The sequence below is a fragment of the Thermobia domestica genome, chromosome 14 (assembly GCF_964235325.1).
Source record: "Thermobia domestica chromosome 14, izTheDome1.hap1.1, whole genome shotgun sequence".
Lineage (NCBI taxonomy): Eukaryota > Metazoa > Arthropoda > Insecta > Zygentoma > Lepismatidae > Thermobia > Thermobia domestica.
Genome location: NC_137467.1, coordinates 150790278 through 150804866, shown reverse-complemented (window position 1 = coordinate 150804866; position 14589 = coordinate 150790278). Strand labels below are relative to the sequence as shown.

General features: G+C 37.5%; 1 protein-coding gene across 2 annotated transcripts in view; it reads right to left on the bottom strand.

The window, feature by feature from the left end:
• The window catches only part of btv (dynein cytoplasmic heavy chain beethoven), a 437347-nt gene that overhangs the window by 268227 nt on the left and 154531 nt on the right, over positions 1–14589 (bottom strand). For both annotated transcript variants that reach the window (XM_081739028.1, XM_081739029.1), the window contains exons 37-39: positions 13880–13987; positions 7139–7295; positions 3457–3664 (exon numbers count right to left, since the gene is read on the bottom strand). In XM_081739028.1, the coding sequence (XP_081595154.1) occupies positions 3457–3664; positions 7139–7295; positions 13880–13987 (473 nt within the window). The remainder of the gene's footprint in view (positions 1–3456; positions 3665–7138; positions 7296–13879; positions 13988–14589) is intronic.

Here is a 14589-nt window from a genome sequence, read left to right as displayed (position 1 = left end):
TAAATCTTTCATTTAACGTCCCATGGTTATGCTCTGCAGGCTAAAGAAGATGAGTGGATAATAAAAGTGAGTGATTATCAAAGAAACATTTAAACATTTAGAATGAAAAAATGGTAAGAAACGGTAGAATCCCGCGAAAATTACGGACTTGGCGATATCCACCACAAACTCACATAGCTCGGGATCAAACCACGGACTCTCGTCCCAGAGGTGAGGTTCTACTGTGAAGCCAGCGTGAGCGTGTCCTGCAACTTTTGTTTCAGCTTCTGCCCGAAATAATTCTGGTATAATCTACGACCACTATCGTGTAGACACTTGTGAGTTAAGCTTGCGAGGTGATTACAATAGAGACGAACCTTTGCTAGAAAGTGCTTAAAACTGTGATTAAGCACTGTTTACAGAAATGATGAGAATATGAACATAGAAAAAGTGTTTTTAGATTTATACTACAATTAATACGGCAATGTAGTAAATATCTGAACATTACTTGGGTTTGCATCTGACAAGTAAACCTTACGTTTGGGTGAATCGAGTTGCTGACTGAGACACATATGAGAAAGTAGTACTAAATGTGGTCAGTATTTCAGTGAAGTTTTAGGTGCGAAGCTCCAGGGGTTTACGAGATACAGCTACCAGAACATCACATGGAAGTACAGAATAGTACTCATACAGTTGAAGGTAAAAGCTCTGTAAGACCTCTTGTAATGACAAAAGGTGAATAACAAATATATGGGTACATATTAGGACTAGGGGGAAGTCATATAGTAAGGGTATACCTGACGGCGGCCATCTTGAAATCCGCCATTTTGAATTAAGGTTAAGTTTTTAAAATAAGAATAGGGTCATGTGATACATGATTTAAGGCGCAAATTTAATCAGAAGAACAATGGTGACGTTAATTTTGATTTACGCGCAATTGGTAAAAAGTTACAGGGAAATTAAATATTGTTGCAGCATATGTATTATTCCTTTACCTCACCTTGTAAATTTTGTGTTAATGATAATAATTAAATAAAAAGCAGATGGATAAATATTAGGTCTATGGTAAGAGTTGCCTTGATGGTGGCCATGTTCAAATCCGCCATTTTGAATCAGACAAAAGTTTTAAACAAAACGCATAACAGTGTCACCTTATTAATAGCAAATTTTACCATAAATCCAACGATATAACCATTTTTGCTTTATCATTAACCAGCATTTATTATCGCAAATACAAGTTGCTAATTTAAGGAAAAATGATCAAAGTGGAATTGAGTCATAAGTGAACTTGGGTCTTTCTTCCAGAAAAGTCCTCAATTAGTACAATCAGTATGTAGTTCAAAAAAAGAGTGCATGACTTGCACAAATGCTCTGCTCATAGTGAGCACACCTGACAAAGGCAATCCAGTTACACTTGACACATTTGTCGTTACCAATTCCGTCAAAGCAGTAGTCGTAAGGAGCGATCCATTTAATTTTGTGCTGGTTAATGATAAAGCAAAAATGGTTATACCGTTGGAGTTATGGTAAAATTTGCTATTAATAAGGTGTCACTGTTATGCGTTTTGTTTAAAACTTTTGTCTGATTCAAAATGGCGGATTTGAACATGGCCGCCATCAAGGCAACTCTTACCATAGACCTAATATTTACCCACCCGCTTTTTATTTAATTATTATCATTAACACAAAATTTACAAGGTGAGGTAAAGGAATAATACATATGCTGCAACAATATTTAATTTCCCTGTAACTTTTTACCAATTGCGCGTAAATCAAAATTAACGTCACCATTGTTCTTCTGATTAAATTTGCGCCTTAAATCATGTATCACATGACCCTATTCATATTTTAAAAACTTAACCTTAATTCAAAATGGCGGATTTTAAGATGGCCGCCGTCAGGTATACCCTTACTATATGACTTCCCCCTAGTCCTAATCTGTACCCATATAATTGTTATTCACCTTTTGTCATTACAAGAGGTCTTACAGAGCTTTTACCTCCAACTGTATGAAGACTATTCTGTACTTTTATGTGATGTTCTGGTAGCTGTATCTCGTAAACCCCTGGAGCTTCGCACCTAAAACTTCACTGAAATACTGACCACATTTAGTACTACTTTCTCATATGTGTCTCAGTCAGCAACTCGATTCACCCAAACGTAAGGTTTACTTGTGAGTACTCCCATCCGGGCAATGACGTAACTAAGGGGAGGGGGAGCAAACCAGGCTTGTGCTCCGGGTGGCGGATTGGGGGTCGCAAAACTGAACAGATATTTATTTTCACTATAAGGCAAGGAAAGGAGTTTTGACAAACTAAAGATCATTAACAATTACCTTAGAACTTAACAGTACAACAAAGACTCATCAACCGTAGGATCATATTATACCTTAGGATAGAATATAACTTAGCTTCAAAGCTATCTTTTGAGGACATTGTAAAAACCTTTGCAGCCGAAGATCCCGCAAAATTAATTTTTTGTTCCAGTTTCTTTTGTGTTTTCATTCCGCTTACACTGATTTAAGACACCTGCAAAATGTCCGAATATAATACTCGAGACAACAACTTGACTTTATGTTATAATTAAATATTCTATTCTAAAGCAACAGACTGTTGATTCATTCTACACATATGGACATCCAGATATTATAGTTCTAAAAACATTGTGATTTGCAGTTATTATGAAGAGACTATAAGAATATCTCAAACATGCTACCTCAGATTATTTGGCAATCAAATACTAATTAGTTTGATGTTTTGTCTTGTACTAAAAATTAAATTATGTATTGCAATTTTGAAATCAAGCTTTACCACTTGAAGAAAAAATGGAATACGAGAATTAATATGTGATGCCAATATCAGGTGTACTCGGGGAGCGTTTAGGTTTGGTTGGTTAAGGGAAGGTGGGGGGAGGCGCTAAACCGAGTTCTTGCATCGCTGCATCCAGGATCGTACCCAGAATTATTGAACAGTAGCCACTAGGATACAAAAGGGCACACGGCGATGAATGGAAGTTATTGTAATGTTAAAGAGTTTCCTCACGTAAAAAGATAACGAATTTTGAATCCGTGTATTTATATGAAGATTAGATGGAGGTTGTAGCGTCGTCTACTGTACAAGATGCAGTCCTTTTATTGTTTGGTTGCAGAAGAACATATGAAGTAAAAAGTTCTCCCATCGAGCTTGCAATAAAAAAGCATCCGTTACCTTATTACAATAAGAAATAATATTAATTTCTGGAACTTTTAAAATTTGATAGCAAGCAACCTTAACCTTATTTTTTCTCATTATTAGCAATGACATTAAGGTTGAAAAAGGGTCACGACATAGTATTAGGCTAACACTCAGAGGCCGACACAAAATTTGGAAAAAAAAAAATGCCACCTCAAGAACAGAAGAATTGCGACTGATTATGTCCCTGAACAAATCTTACTAGAAGTGACTCTTCTCTAAACATTATTTAAATGAAATTTCTTACCTCAAAAATATCATTCCCATCCTTGATATAGTAGCAGGTGAAGCATAACTTAAATCGTGCGTTTCAAAGATAAAATTAACGTTCGGACCAAACTGGATTCTCCAACCGGAAGGAAGAGTTAACAATCTGTTGTCATCTAGCACAGAGTTTAAAGATTCGATCCATTCTGGATCAATATCTCCATCACAAACAATCCATGATGTTACCTCTAGAAAAGAAAAGAAAAAAATATACAATGTATCTTTTCATTTCATCTTTCAAATTTTTGCACACAGGAAAAGAAGTTACAGGAGTGAAATTTTGGTTTAAGGTTCCACAGTTATGCCCTTCAGGCTACAAGAAACGGATGATTAATGAAAAGTGAATCATTGTGAAATTATTATTTTTTTTTTTTTTAGAACAATTATGATAATAGTTCTATCAATTTAAGTATTACTTGATCGTTCACTTTTGATATTTACATTTAGCATTATGCAGATACAAGGTATCAACTTCACTTACTAGCTTGTACGTATACAAAAGGTGTTCCTGTAGTCAGTCAGTGACTATAGTTTTATTATGTTTAGTGTCACGAACCTCAGTCCTCTATCCTCTGGACCGTAAAACCTTTCTAAGAAGACCCAATACCATATTAACACTCTGTCAAGGGATCTTAATATTTTATTCTCATTAATTAAAAATATTTTAGTTTCAGTTGTAGAAATATTAAAGTTTGTTTGTTTTGGTCTTGGTATTTGTAATGTCATAAAACATAGTCTGCGAACGTTGTGAATGTTGTAAATTGTCTGAAATGATGTTATGTAAATGTAAGCATTTTTGTAATTCTATGTTAACAGAAAACATATAGCAACGGACAGCGTTATGTAAGATATGTAAAATGCAGAGTGCTGACATGACGCTAAATTTTAAGAGGAATTGGTTAACTACGGTGTCTTCAGAGAAATCTCAACACCCACATGTATGATTTTGATCCGAATTTTGGGAGATACGAACTATAATGTAAGTATCTTTGTTGTATAAATACTTCAGTCTATTTTGTCAGAGTTAGTGGAAGTTTGAGTCGACGTCAGAGTAACTTTTTAAGTAACAACGTTGATAATCACAATAGTTAGTACATCGCAAAGAGTCATTTTATATTTCGTATTCATGAAGACATAAAATAGACTGTTAGTGAATACAATAGAGATTGCTGCATTTTGCTCAGTGCAACTTCTTGAATTTGATTGTCATCGTCATCTGCGTTTCAGGTATGATCCAGTTCACTTTTCCTCTTCTACACTGAGAATTGTCATACACTCCGACTTACATATCTGACATTTCGCAACACGAACATACACTCTTACATACCAAATATGATACGAAATACATGTTAACTACTACTTTAAAAGTGTTTCTTATCCACACATACGGTTCTGTTTTGCCGATTCGAAACAGTGGTGAACAATCCCCGAAAGTACCTCAAAAGCACATCATAGGTGCGTTTATCAAATATTAGCAAGATAGATAATTTAAGATCTACCTTGAGCTAATGTAAATAATTTGAGTTTACTCTAAGTGCTCTATTAGTAATAATGCTACAGGGTGGTCCGGAAGTGGGCGTACCCCTAATTGGTCTTTTCTGACGGTTTTAGGTTTCATCCACATTTATTTGGTAACATTGCTTGGTATTGTCTAGCAACACTGCTATCCATGTTCATTTGTTTTCTGTTTCGTAACAGTTATTTGCAGTGATGTTGGAGTAATCAACAATGTGTGATCAAAGTCCATATAGCATTGAACAAGCATTAGTTATTGCGGTTTGGCTTCACGAAAGGCGTTAAACATGTGATACCATGGAAAGTGTTAAAGTGAAATTTACAGACCGCTTTGGTATTAATCCACCAAGAAAAGCAACAATGTTGGGGTGGGAAAAACGTGCATTTGCTACGGGCAGTGTGAAAGACCTTTCCCGAGGCGGTCGACCGATAAAATGGAGGGAAACGTGCCGTGAAGTGGAAGCATCAGTGCAGCAGTCGCCTTCAAAATCAACACGCAAAAGGTCTTCGGAGCTTGGTATTCCTCAGACCACCATGATCAGGCACATGAAAGAAGATCTAAAATTGAAGGTTTACCGTTCAATGCATGTGAATGAACTGAGTGACGCCGTCATGAATGCGCGGAAATAAGCATGCAGAACTCCTTAAGGTGTCCCCTTCCAAACGATCCCGTGATGCAGTCCTCTTCACAGAGAGTGTGTTATCTACCGAAGTATGCATTCTCGGAATGTTGTAATGTAGTGTAAGGAAAACCCCCAGTTTTACAAAGAGATGGAGAGAAACTCACCACACGTGATGGTGTGGGCTGGAATGAGTGCAACACACATTTTTGGGCCTTACTGCTTTAAAGACAATGTTAATGGACATTCTTACGTGGAGATGCTTAATGAGCAGTTGGTGCCTCAACTGGAAGAAAATTGTTGTGATACAGCAGGCTGGAGCTCCAATGAACTTCGCGATTCACGTGTACAATTACCTGAATCAGACGTTTCCTGGCCGCTGGGTTGGAATATGTTGTGCATTTTCACCAGCTCCTTTTGCCTGGCCTCCAAGAAGTCCCGATCTGACGACACCAGACAATGCTCTCTAGGGTTTCATGAAGCAACAAGTAAGAAACACTCGATATCACACAACGCAGAAATTACGAGCAGCTGTGGAACACGCCTTCACTCTCGTGACTCCGGAGTATCTCCGCAAAACATCTGCGAGAACTTGGCGCAGAATTCAGCTGTGTTACGACAGCATGGTGATCATACCAATGTTTATGACTCTTAAAAGACTTCAAGGTAACTGTGTACAGACATTCTACCATATCTAACACTATACTGTTGAAACTAAAGGAGGGATACTCCCACTTCCGGACCACCTTGTACACAGGCCGGTAGCCAGACCAAAGATGTAAGGGGGGAGCGGTAGAAGTTAGGGGTGTCCCGATCCAACCATATTATAGTTCATTGGCAAGTCTACGTGAAAATTTTAGGGGGTCCAGCAAAAATTTAGGGGGCGGCCCCTCTAGAACCCCCTCCCTGAATGCGGGCCTGCCTGCACATTCCAAACTCAACTTTAAGTGAGTGCCAACCCAGGTTGACAACTTATTCAAAAATCAATCGCCCTGATCATATATACTCGAAAGCAAAACTACGGACAATATGGGGTAAAATACTTTTGTTTGGTATGTTTTTGTCAATTAGGAGCTGAGATACTTTAACTTATGTCGAACCCTCCAAAAGTTCTGTAAAACGCTTCTAGTTATACAGGTTGCATCACTTTAAAGGCTCGCGTCTTAAAGACGTTGGCTTACAGGTCAACGTAAGATCCAAATCACACGTACTTACTTCTGGATCGAATTCATTTTTCTACGCAGAGAGAACGTTAACCGTATAGATAAATACAAGAAACTAATGACGAAAGAATTTTTGAACTCATGAAACATGACGAAAAAGAAAAACCACAATAAGACAAAACACAGACATGATACAGTCTACCAGAAATGAAAGCCACTGTACACTCAACCATCCCGTTCCCACACAAAACCTTTCGAACAATAAGGAACACATGTAAAAATGAAAACTTCCACACAATTCAGACTTACACGAAGCTACTTTGCTAAAGTATAAATCTCTAAGGAAACAAAATCACGTAAGTACCTGCTGGTTCTGAATATACTTGTTGTGCACTAAGAGTCAGAACGCCATCTGTCCACTGTCGAGTATCCAAGTCAATCTGTCCAAGAAGTTGTGTCCTTGGCATAGCTTTGGGGTTCATCGTATGTTGCTTGACAATTTTACCTAGTTTCAGCAATGCCTAAACAAGAAAAAAGACAATCAAAAAATAAATAAATAGTTTGACATTACGACCTAATAGAAAAAAGATAGAAAATACACAAGTATTGTTATATTGATAAGTCATAATTTGTGGATACAAACTTAATAATGAATTACCTAGACCCATATTAGGACATGAGGGCTGCAAATGCACGTCAGATCTAGAAAAATAAACCGAGCCAAGTAACGCACACAGTATATCATAGTGCATTTGCAAACCAACAGTTCAAACTGTCCTTTTCACACCGTCCGCGTTTACGAGATTTATAAAGGAGACTGTTTGAATAAGTTTATCGATGTTGTCTAAATTATGAGTAGAAAGCCACACGACCACCTTTCCTTTCCCCCCTTCTTTGCCATATAAGATTTTTTTTTAGTTCCTGGAGCATAGGGTGGTTATATATATATAAACAGGGTGATTTACTTGAGTTGATTTGAGTTTGACTTTAACAGGAGGAATGTCACATAATTTGTTTTGTACATGTGAAAATAAACTGTAAAAGTCCTATGAACATGTGCCCGCTTTTTGATCGTTACGGAAGCGGAGCGACTTGAAGACTACACACATCCATGATTGATTATGAAGCTAAATATGAATATTACTAACCGAAATACTGTGTAGGCGCTGTGGTGGACAGATTAATGGTGGGACAGATGACTGATCCATTCTATAAGAGGCCTGGGGATTCTCCAACAGATGGCAGTATTGTGACGTCGCACCGAGCCAACAGCTGCAAGCGTACCCAGTGTGCAATCGTGGACTGGATCAGTGAGCAGTCGTGAGGCCGTGTGATTGTCGTGCTTGAGTGTTGCACCGATTCACTGTACCAGGAAAGTATCCCAGTATCTGAATAACACATTTCCTCAACGGTGAATTGGCCAGTACGGACCAATTAACCGGCCTCCCAGATCACCCCACCTAATCCCATTCGACTTCTGTTTATGGGTTTGGCTAAAGGGGTATGTGTACGCTACGAAGGTGGATACGTGAAGAACTTGTCGCTCGCATCAACGACGCTATTACCCATATTAAAGCCCGACGAGATGATGTTCCTTGTGCAACACAACATACCCTCCAATGCGTTGACAAATGCATTGAGATGGATGAGGGACGTTTTGAATAGGATTACCACATTTTCCGGATAAACGGAAAATATTTTTCCGGAAACCGGAAAATTGAAAACGGAAAATTTTCCGGGAAACGGGAGACGAAAATTTTCCAAAAAAGCGGAAGACGGAAATTTCCCAGAAAAGCGGAAGACGGAAAATTTTCCGGAAAATCAGAAGGTGGAAAATTTTCTGGAAAAACGAAAACGGATTTTTTCGGAAAAACGGAAAATGTGATTTCCGGAAACCGGAAAACTTATTTTTCTGGAAATGGCCATCCCTAGTTTTGAACACCTCTTGTAGGATGGATCAATCATCTGTTCCACCTTGGACAGATGATCCCCTGATATTCTGTCCACCACAGCACCTATACACCATTTCAATAAGTAATATTCACACTTGTCTTAATAATCATTCATGGATGTGTGTAAGTGTTCAACCTGCTCAGTTCCGTAACGATCGAAAATCGGACTCATGTTCATAGGACTATTTCGGTTTATTTTCACATGTAGAATTACCTCACAAATTATGTGACATTCCTCCTGAATCACCCTGTATATAAACTCGTCTGAAAACACGTAAATGTGGGTTTCCCTTGAAGGGGTTTCAGATTGCGACTGATTATTTCACACGTTTCCAAAATTCATTATACTAAGAGAAACACACGAGTTCCCTTTTGGCTATATGGTTAGTATCAGCATTTCTGATGCGGGAGATCCGGGTTCAAATCCCAGAAAGAGTTCACGTGGTTAGGATCCCACGTCAAATTAGAAGTCCACATCTCATATAGCCTTGCTGTGGAAGAGACGTTAAACCCCAAATCACCCAAACAACGGAGAAAATACTTAATTTTTTGTATTAAACCAAACCCAAGAGGAACGGGAATGGGGAATGGCGGAAACTTCATAACGAGGAACTACATAATTTATATGGTTTACCCAACATTGTTAGGGTCGTCAAGTCTTGGAGGCTTAGGTGGGTGGGTCATGTAGCTAGAATGGAAGAAAGTAGAAACGCTTTGAAAGTCTTGACTGGAAGACCAATTGGAAAACGACCATTAGGAAGACCTAGGTGCAGATGGGAGGACAATATTACGATGGGTCTCGCAAAGATTGGAATACAAAGTAGAAACTGGATGCAGTTAGCTAAGGATAGAAGTCAGTGGAGAGCTTTTGTGAACGCGGCATTGAACTTCCGGGTTCCATAGGCCATAGAGCTAGTTAGTTAGTTGTTAAACCAAACCACTTGGCATAACTGCCCACTTATGAGCCTAGGCCTACTCCAGCGCCATCTGCTAGTGACCGGCTGAACTACGTCCAACCTACCGGCGAGTACGTTGTTAGCGCACTGCGACGCCCTGTCCCTAACAGATGCATCAGGGGCTTTCTAGACCTATTGGCCGTCACGTCTTGTTTTCACATAACTCCCCAGTTTGCCTCACGACGCTTGGTGGACGCCAAAAATCAGGAAGCATCGGCCGCGAATCGAACCCGGAACCACGCGGACACGAGTTCAAGGCTCTAACTACTAGACTACGATGTTCCCATAAACTGTTGTATTCGTAAGGTGAACTTTTGAATTTTTGGCAAAATATTTAATGCACGAAGTAGCAGCTACAGCTGCACTGCAATCCCGAAAGTCAAAATAATGACATAAATTTCAAATGATGTAGTAGGTATCGGAACGTCTACTGTTTAAATTTAGAACAACTTTGGCCGATCTCTCATCACGATCTAGATAGGCAAGAGACAACTTCTGTCGGCTGAAGAGCGTTAAACTCCATGTCCTGATTTCCAACACAAATTCATGTTCTGTGTAGATCAATTGAGACACGTCGATGGCACACTACTGTCTTTCAGGCTTATCATTAACATAAATCTGTTGTAGTGCTTTGGTTTTTGTAGGTACGTAAGTCTAATTTGCAAAGCGATCAGGTATGAATTTCCTGAGTGTTCTACTACTACTATACTACCAACTACTACTACCTACTTGAAGAATAGACTTCTGAGGAATAAGTTGAAAATACACCTTGATCCTTTCGTACATTTTCGTCCTACAAACGATATTGCTAACTCTATAGTTTTTAAAACTCATTAACACGAAAAAAGTTGTTCCTCCTATATTTGCTTATCATGAAAGGTATCTTCTAGACACACGACAGAAGTTCAAACTAAATTTGTGGGACAAAGCTGTCTTCGCTTACTATCACAGGTTTAAACTTTCTCTGAAGGAAACACTACTTTTTCGACTGTGTTCTCTGCAATAACTATTTCATGTATTACGTCACTTTAGAAAACTACGATGGTTTCTCTAAACAGTGAAGTGTATCAAGTATTAAGGAGAACAACTATATATTTATCCAATTAACTTGAAGTTTCACTGGATTTAGTTTATCATTTTCGTCCACTATATAGTAGATAGTAATCAGAAAGACAAAGTATATTATATTAGTACAATAATAACATACTTAGGTTTACTTTTGCATTTTATAGAATACTTTTTAAATATCTCTTACTGAATGCTTTGCAGAAAATGTAAATCAAGATACGGTGAATAAGAAGGGTAGAAAACGTACACTACCCTACCTGTACACACACTAAACTTTTGCGTTCATTTGTCAAGTGGGAACCGACATTTAATTTTGTCAGTACCACTCCGATATCGAGTCGCGCTCGACATGCTTTCCTGTGGTTAATTCCGTCCAATACAAGTGCTGGTAGCTTGATTTTTGTTACTACATCTAATGGGCAATCTTTAACCTATGATTTTTCACTCTTGATTTAATACACGCTGTTAGTAGGTTTGAACTTTCAAAACCTCATTATATACGAAACACTGTAATTTGGCAAATTCATTCAGATCAGTTCACATAAACTCGGGAAGTATAGAGGAATCCAAATGGTTAGGAAAAGGAAAAAAAAAATATTTAGTTTTCATTGCTAATAATATTTGTAGCGTAGTCTCAAACTATAAAGAGTTACGGCTTATTCTATCTGGAAAATGTACTTCTATGTGTTTTCAGATCTACGTTAAATTTAACTTGTTTTCTTGCAGAAAATAATTCTAATATTAATGAAGTAACTGTTCTTTATAACTTTAAGAAATTATCGTTTGTTTTATGATTTTTGAAATGTTTGAAAGGTATTTACACCGATGTCTTAGAAATTTTTTCTTTGTATTAAAAAGAAGTATGAAACGAGCTTTATAGAAAATTGTGTTTTAACTACTTCAATACAATAATCAAAATATTCACAATTTCAAGATGGCAATACCGTAACTAGTTAAATACATATACGAAAGGGTGGTGATAAAGTTTGAGCCTTACCAAAACAAAAATTGAGCTAGGAAGAGCAGGGTACATAGGGCAGGATCTGTATAAACTAAATTGAAAAATGCCATGTTCTATGATATTAACATCCTTCTCTTTTTTATTTCAGAAGTGAACACGGCTGCACTTCCAGCAAACTTCAGTCCAGAGGAGCATAGGACCATCATGAAGTTTCTCTTCATCCAAGGGAAAGGTGCGACGCAGATCTTCGATGAAATGAAACACTGTCATATGCAACTGTCAAACGCTGGGTGACAAACTTCAGAACTGGCCATTTTGATGTTGAAAGTGCGAAACCCAGTGGCAGGCCTGTTTCTGTGTGTTCCCGAAAATGTGCAAGCCATCCAGGACATGATAATGGGAGATCGTCGAATATCAGCCAAAAGGTTCGCTACATGTTTGGGATTATCAAGTGAAAGAAAATGAAATGAAATCTTTGAGTTTTACGTCCCACGGTTATGCCGATTAGGCTAAAGGAGACGGTGATAATGAGAGATGAGTGAAATGGTAGAATGAAGAAAATGGGAGGAAACGGGAGAACCCCGAGAAAACCCACGAGCACGGTGTTTGTCCACCACAAAGTTCACTTGGCGGGGGCTGGGATCGAACTCGGGACCCCAAGCACCAGAGGTGAACGCTCTACCACTGAGCCACCGCGCCCCCCTATCACGTGAAAGAGTTGGTATCATTATTCATAATGATTTGGATATGAGGGAGGTTGCAGTAAAGTGGATCCCCCAAACTTCTGACGAAGGAACAAAAGCAGGAAAATAAGATAACTTCGCGGGGACAGTTTTGGAACATTTTGCAAGAACTAAGGTTTATTTTTATTATTATTATTATTATTATTATTATTATTATTATTATTATTATTATTATTATTATTATTATTATTTATATAAAGAACTCGTAACTGGTGATGAGACGTGGATCTATTACTACCATCCCGAGACTAAAGAACAGTCTAAGGAATCGAGGCACAGTTCTTCTCCTAAACCAAAGAAGTGCCGTGTGCAGAGGTCTGCACAGAAACAAATGGCAACCATCTTTTGGGATAAGGACGAAGTTCTGCTGGTGGACTATCTTTCAGTGGGTGCAACCATTAATGCAGCATATTACTATCGAAGTTGCTCGACTATGCCTCCTCACACATGAAATCTGAAACACAGGACACATTGGCCACCCTAGGCTTTCAAGTGTTGCCTTATCCCCCTTATTCACCTGACCTAGCTTTATCCGATTATCATCTGTTCTCAAATCTCAAAGGTAACCGTTTTCAGTGTGTTCAAGTGGCAACTGATGCTACAGAGGAGTGGTTACAGCAGCAGACAAAATACTTTTCTATTTACAAGGACTTAAAAAGTTGCAAGACAGATGTCACAAATTCTTTGACCTACTAGGGAAATATATGGAATAGTGTGGGAGTTTCAGCTTCCTAGCTCATTTTTTTCTTGGTAAGGCTCAATCTTTATCGGTACCCCCTCGTATTTAACTATAGAGTCTTATCTAAATTTGTTGAATTTAAGTTTGGAAAGCTCAGTACTGACGTTTTATTTATTTATTTTTTAAAATATTAATTTACATGAATTATGCGACTTCTCAAGAAAGAAAGAAAGAAAGAAAGAAAGTTTTCATATAGAAGCATGGTGTGTTGTCGAATAAACGGTTATGTTCAGAACAATTCAATATCAACCTTTTTTTTAAGCAGACATATATATGTTTCTCTAAATAAAATTGTTGAAAAAATGCTTCCTTTGGAAAACTTTCTTGTAAACCAGTGAATGACTTAAAGCTAACTACCTACGAATTCAAGTAAGGTGTTAATGGTGTTTAAGTTTTAAGTAAGATGTTAATGCTGTTCCATATATATTTTAAAGAAGGTACGCAGAGAGTCAACACAACATCATACATCAAACACCTGAGTAATCCTAGACAATAAGGATTTTGATTAGCACTCTAATATTTTCGTCTCCCAGCTAAAGACATCATCAACAGTATAATACTTATAAAGAAACTATATATTTTCAAAATACGTATTTGTATATTATAACACTATACATTTTTATTACATCTAGTGAGTTTACCTTAGTAGAATATTATCTGGGCAAACGAAAAGGAAAATTACTCACGTGTTTTAATATTTTGCATATTGTGGTCTTCCCTGAACCTGATGGTCCAACCACTACGACTCCCATTCTTTGCTGGAGCTGCTCATAAAGTTCTAAGCACTTCTTGATCTACGAGAAAGTTATAATATAAATACCACTTAACAGGCTCATAAAGTTCTAAGCACTTCTTGATCTATGAGAAAGTTATAAAGAAATACCAATTAATAGGCTCATAAAGTTCTAAGCACTTCTTGATCTACGAGAAAGTTATAGTATAAATACCACTTAACAGGCTCATTAAGTTCTAAGCACTTTTTGATCTACGAGAAAGTTATAATATAAATACCACTTAACAGGCTCATAAAGTTCTAAGCACTTCTTGATCTACGAGAAAGTTATAATATAAATACCACTTAACAGGCTCATTAAGTTCTAAGCACTTCTTGATCTATGAGAAAGTTATAATATAAATACCACTTAATAGGCTCATAAAGTTCTAAGCACTTCTTGATCTACGAGAAAGTTATAGTATAAATACCACTTAACAGGCTCATTAAGTTCTAAGCACTTTTTGATCTACGAGAAAGTTATAATATAAATACCACTTAACAGGCTCATAAAGTTCTAAGCACTTCTTGATCTACGAGAAAGTTATAATAAAATACCACTTAACAGTGACATGTCAATAATATAATATACAGAACATCGCTTCAGGTTTGTAGTAATGAATT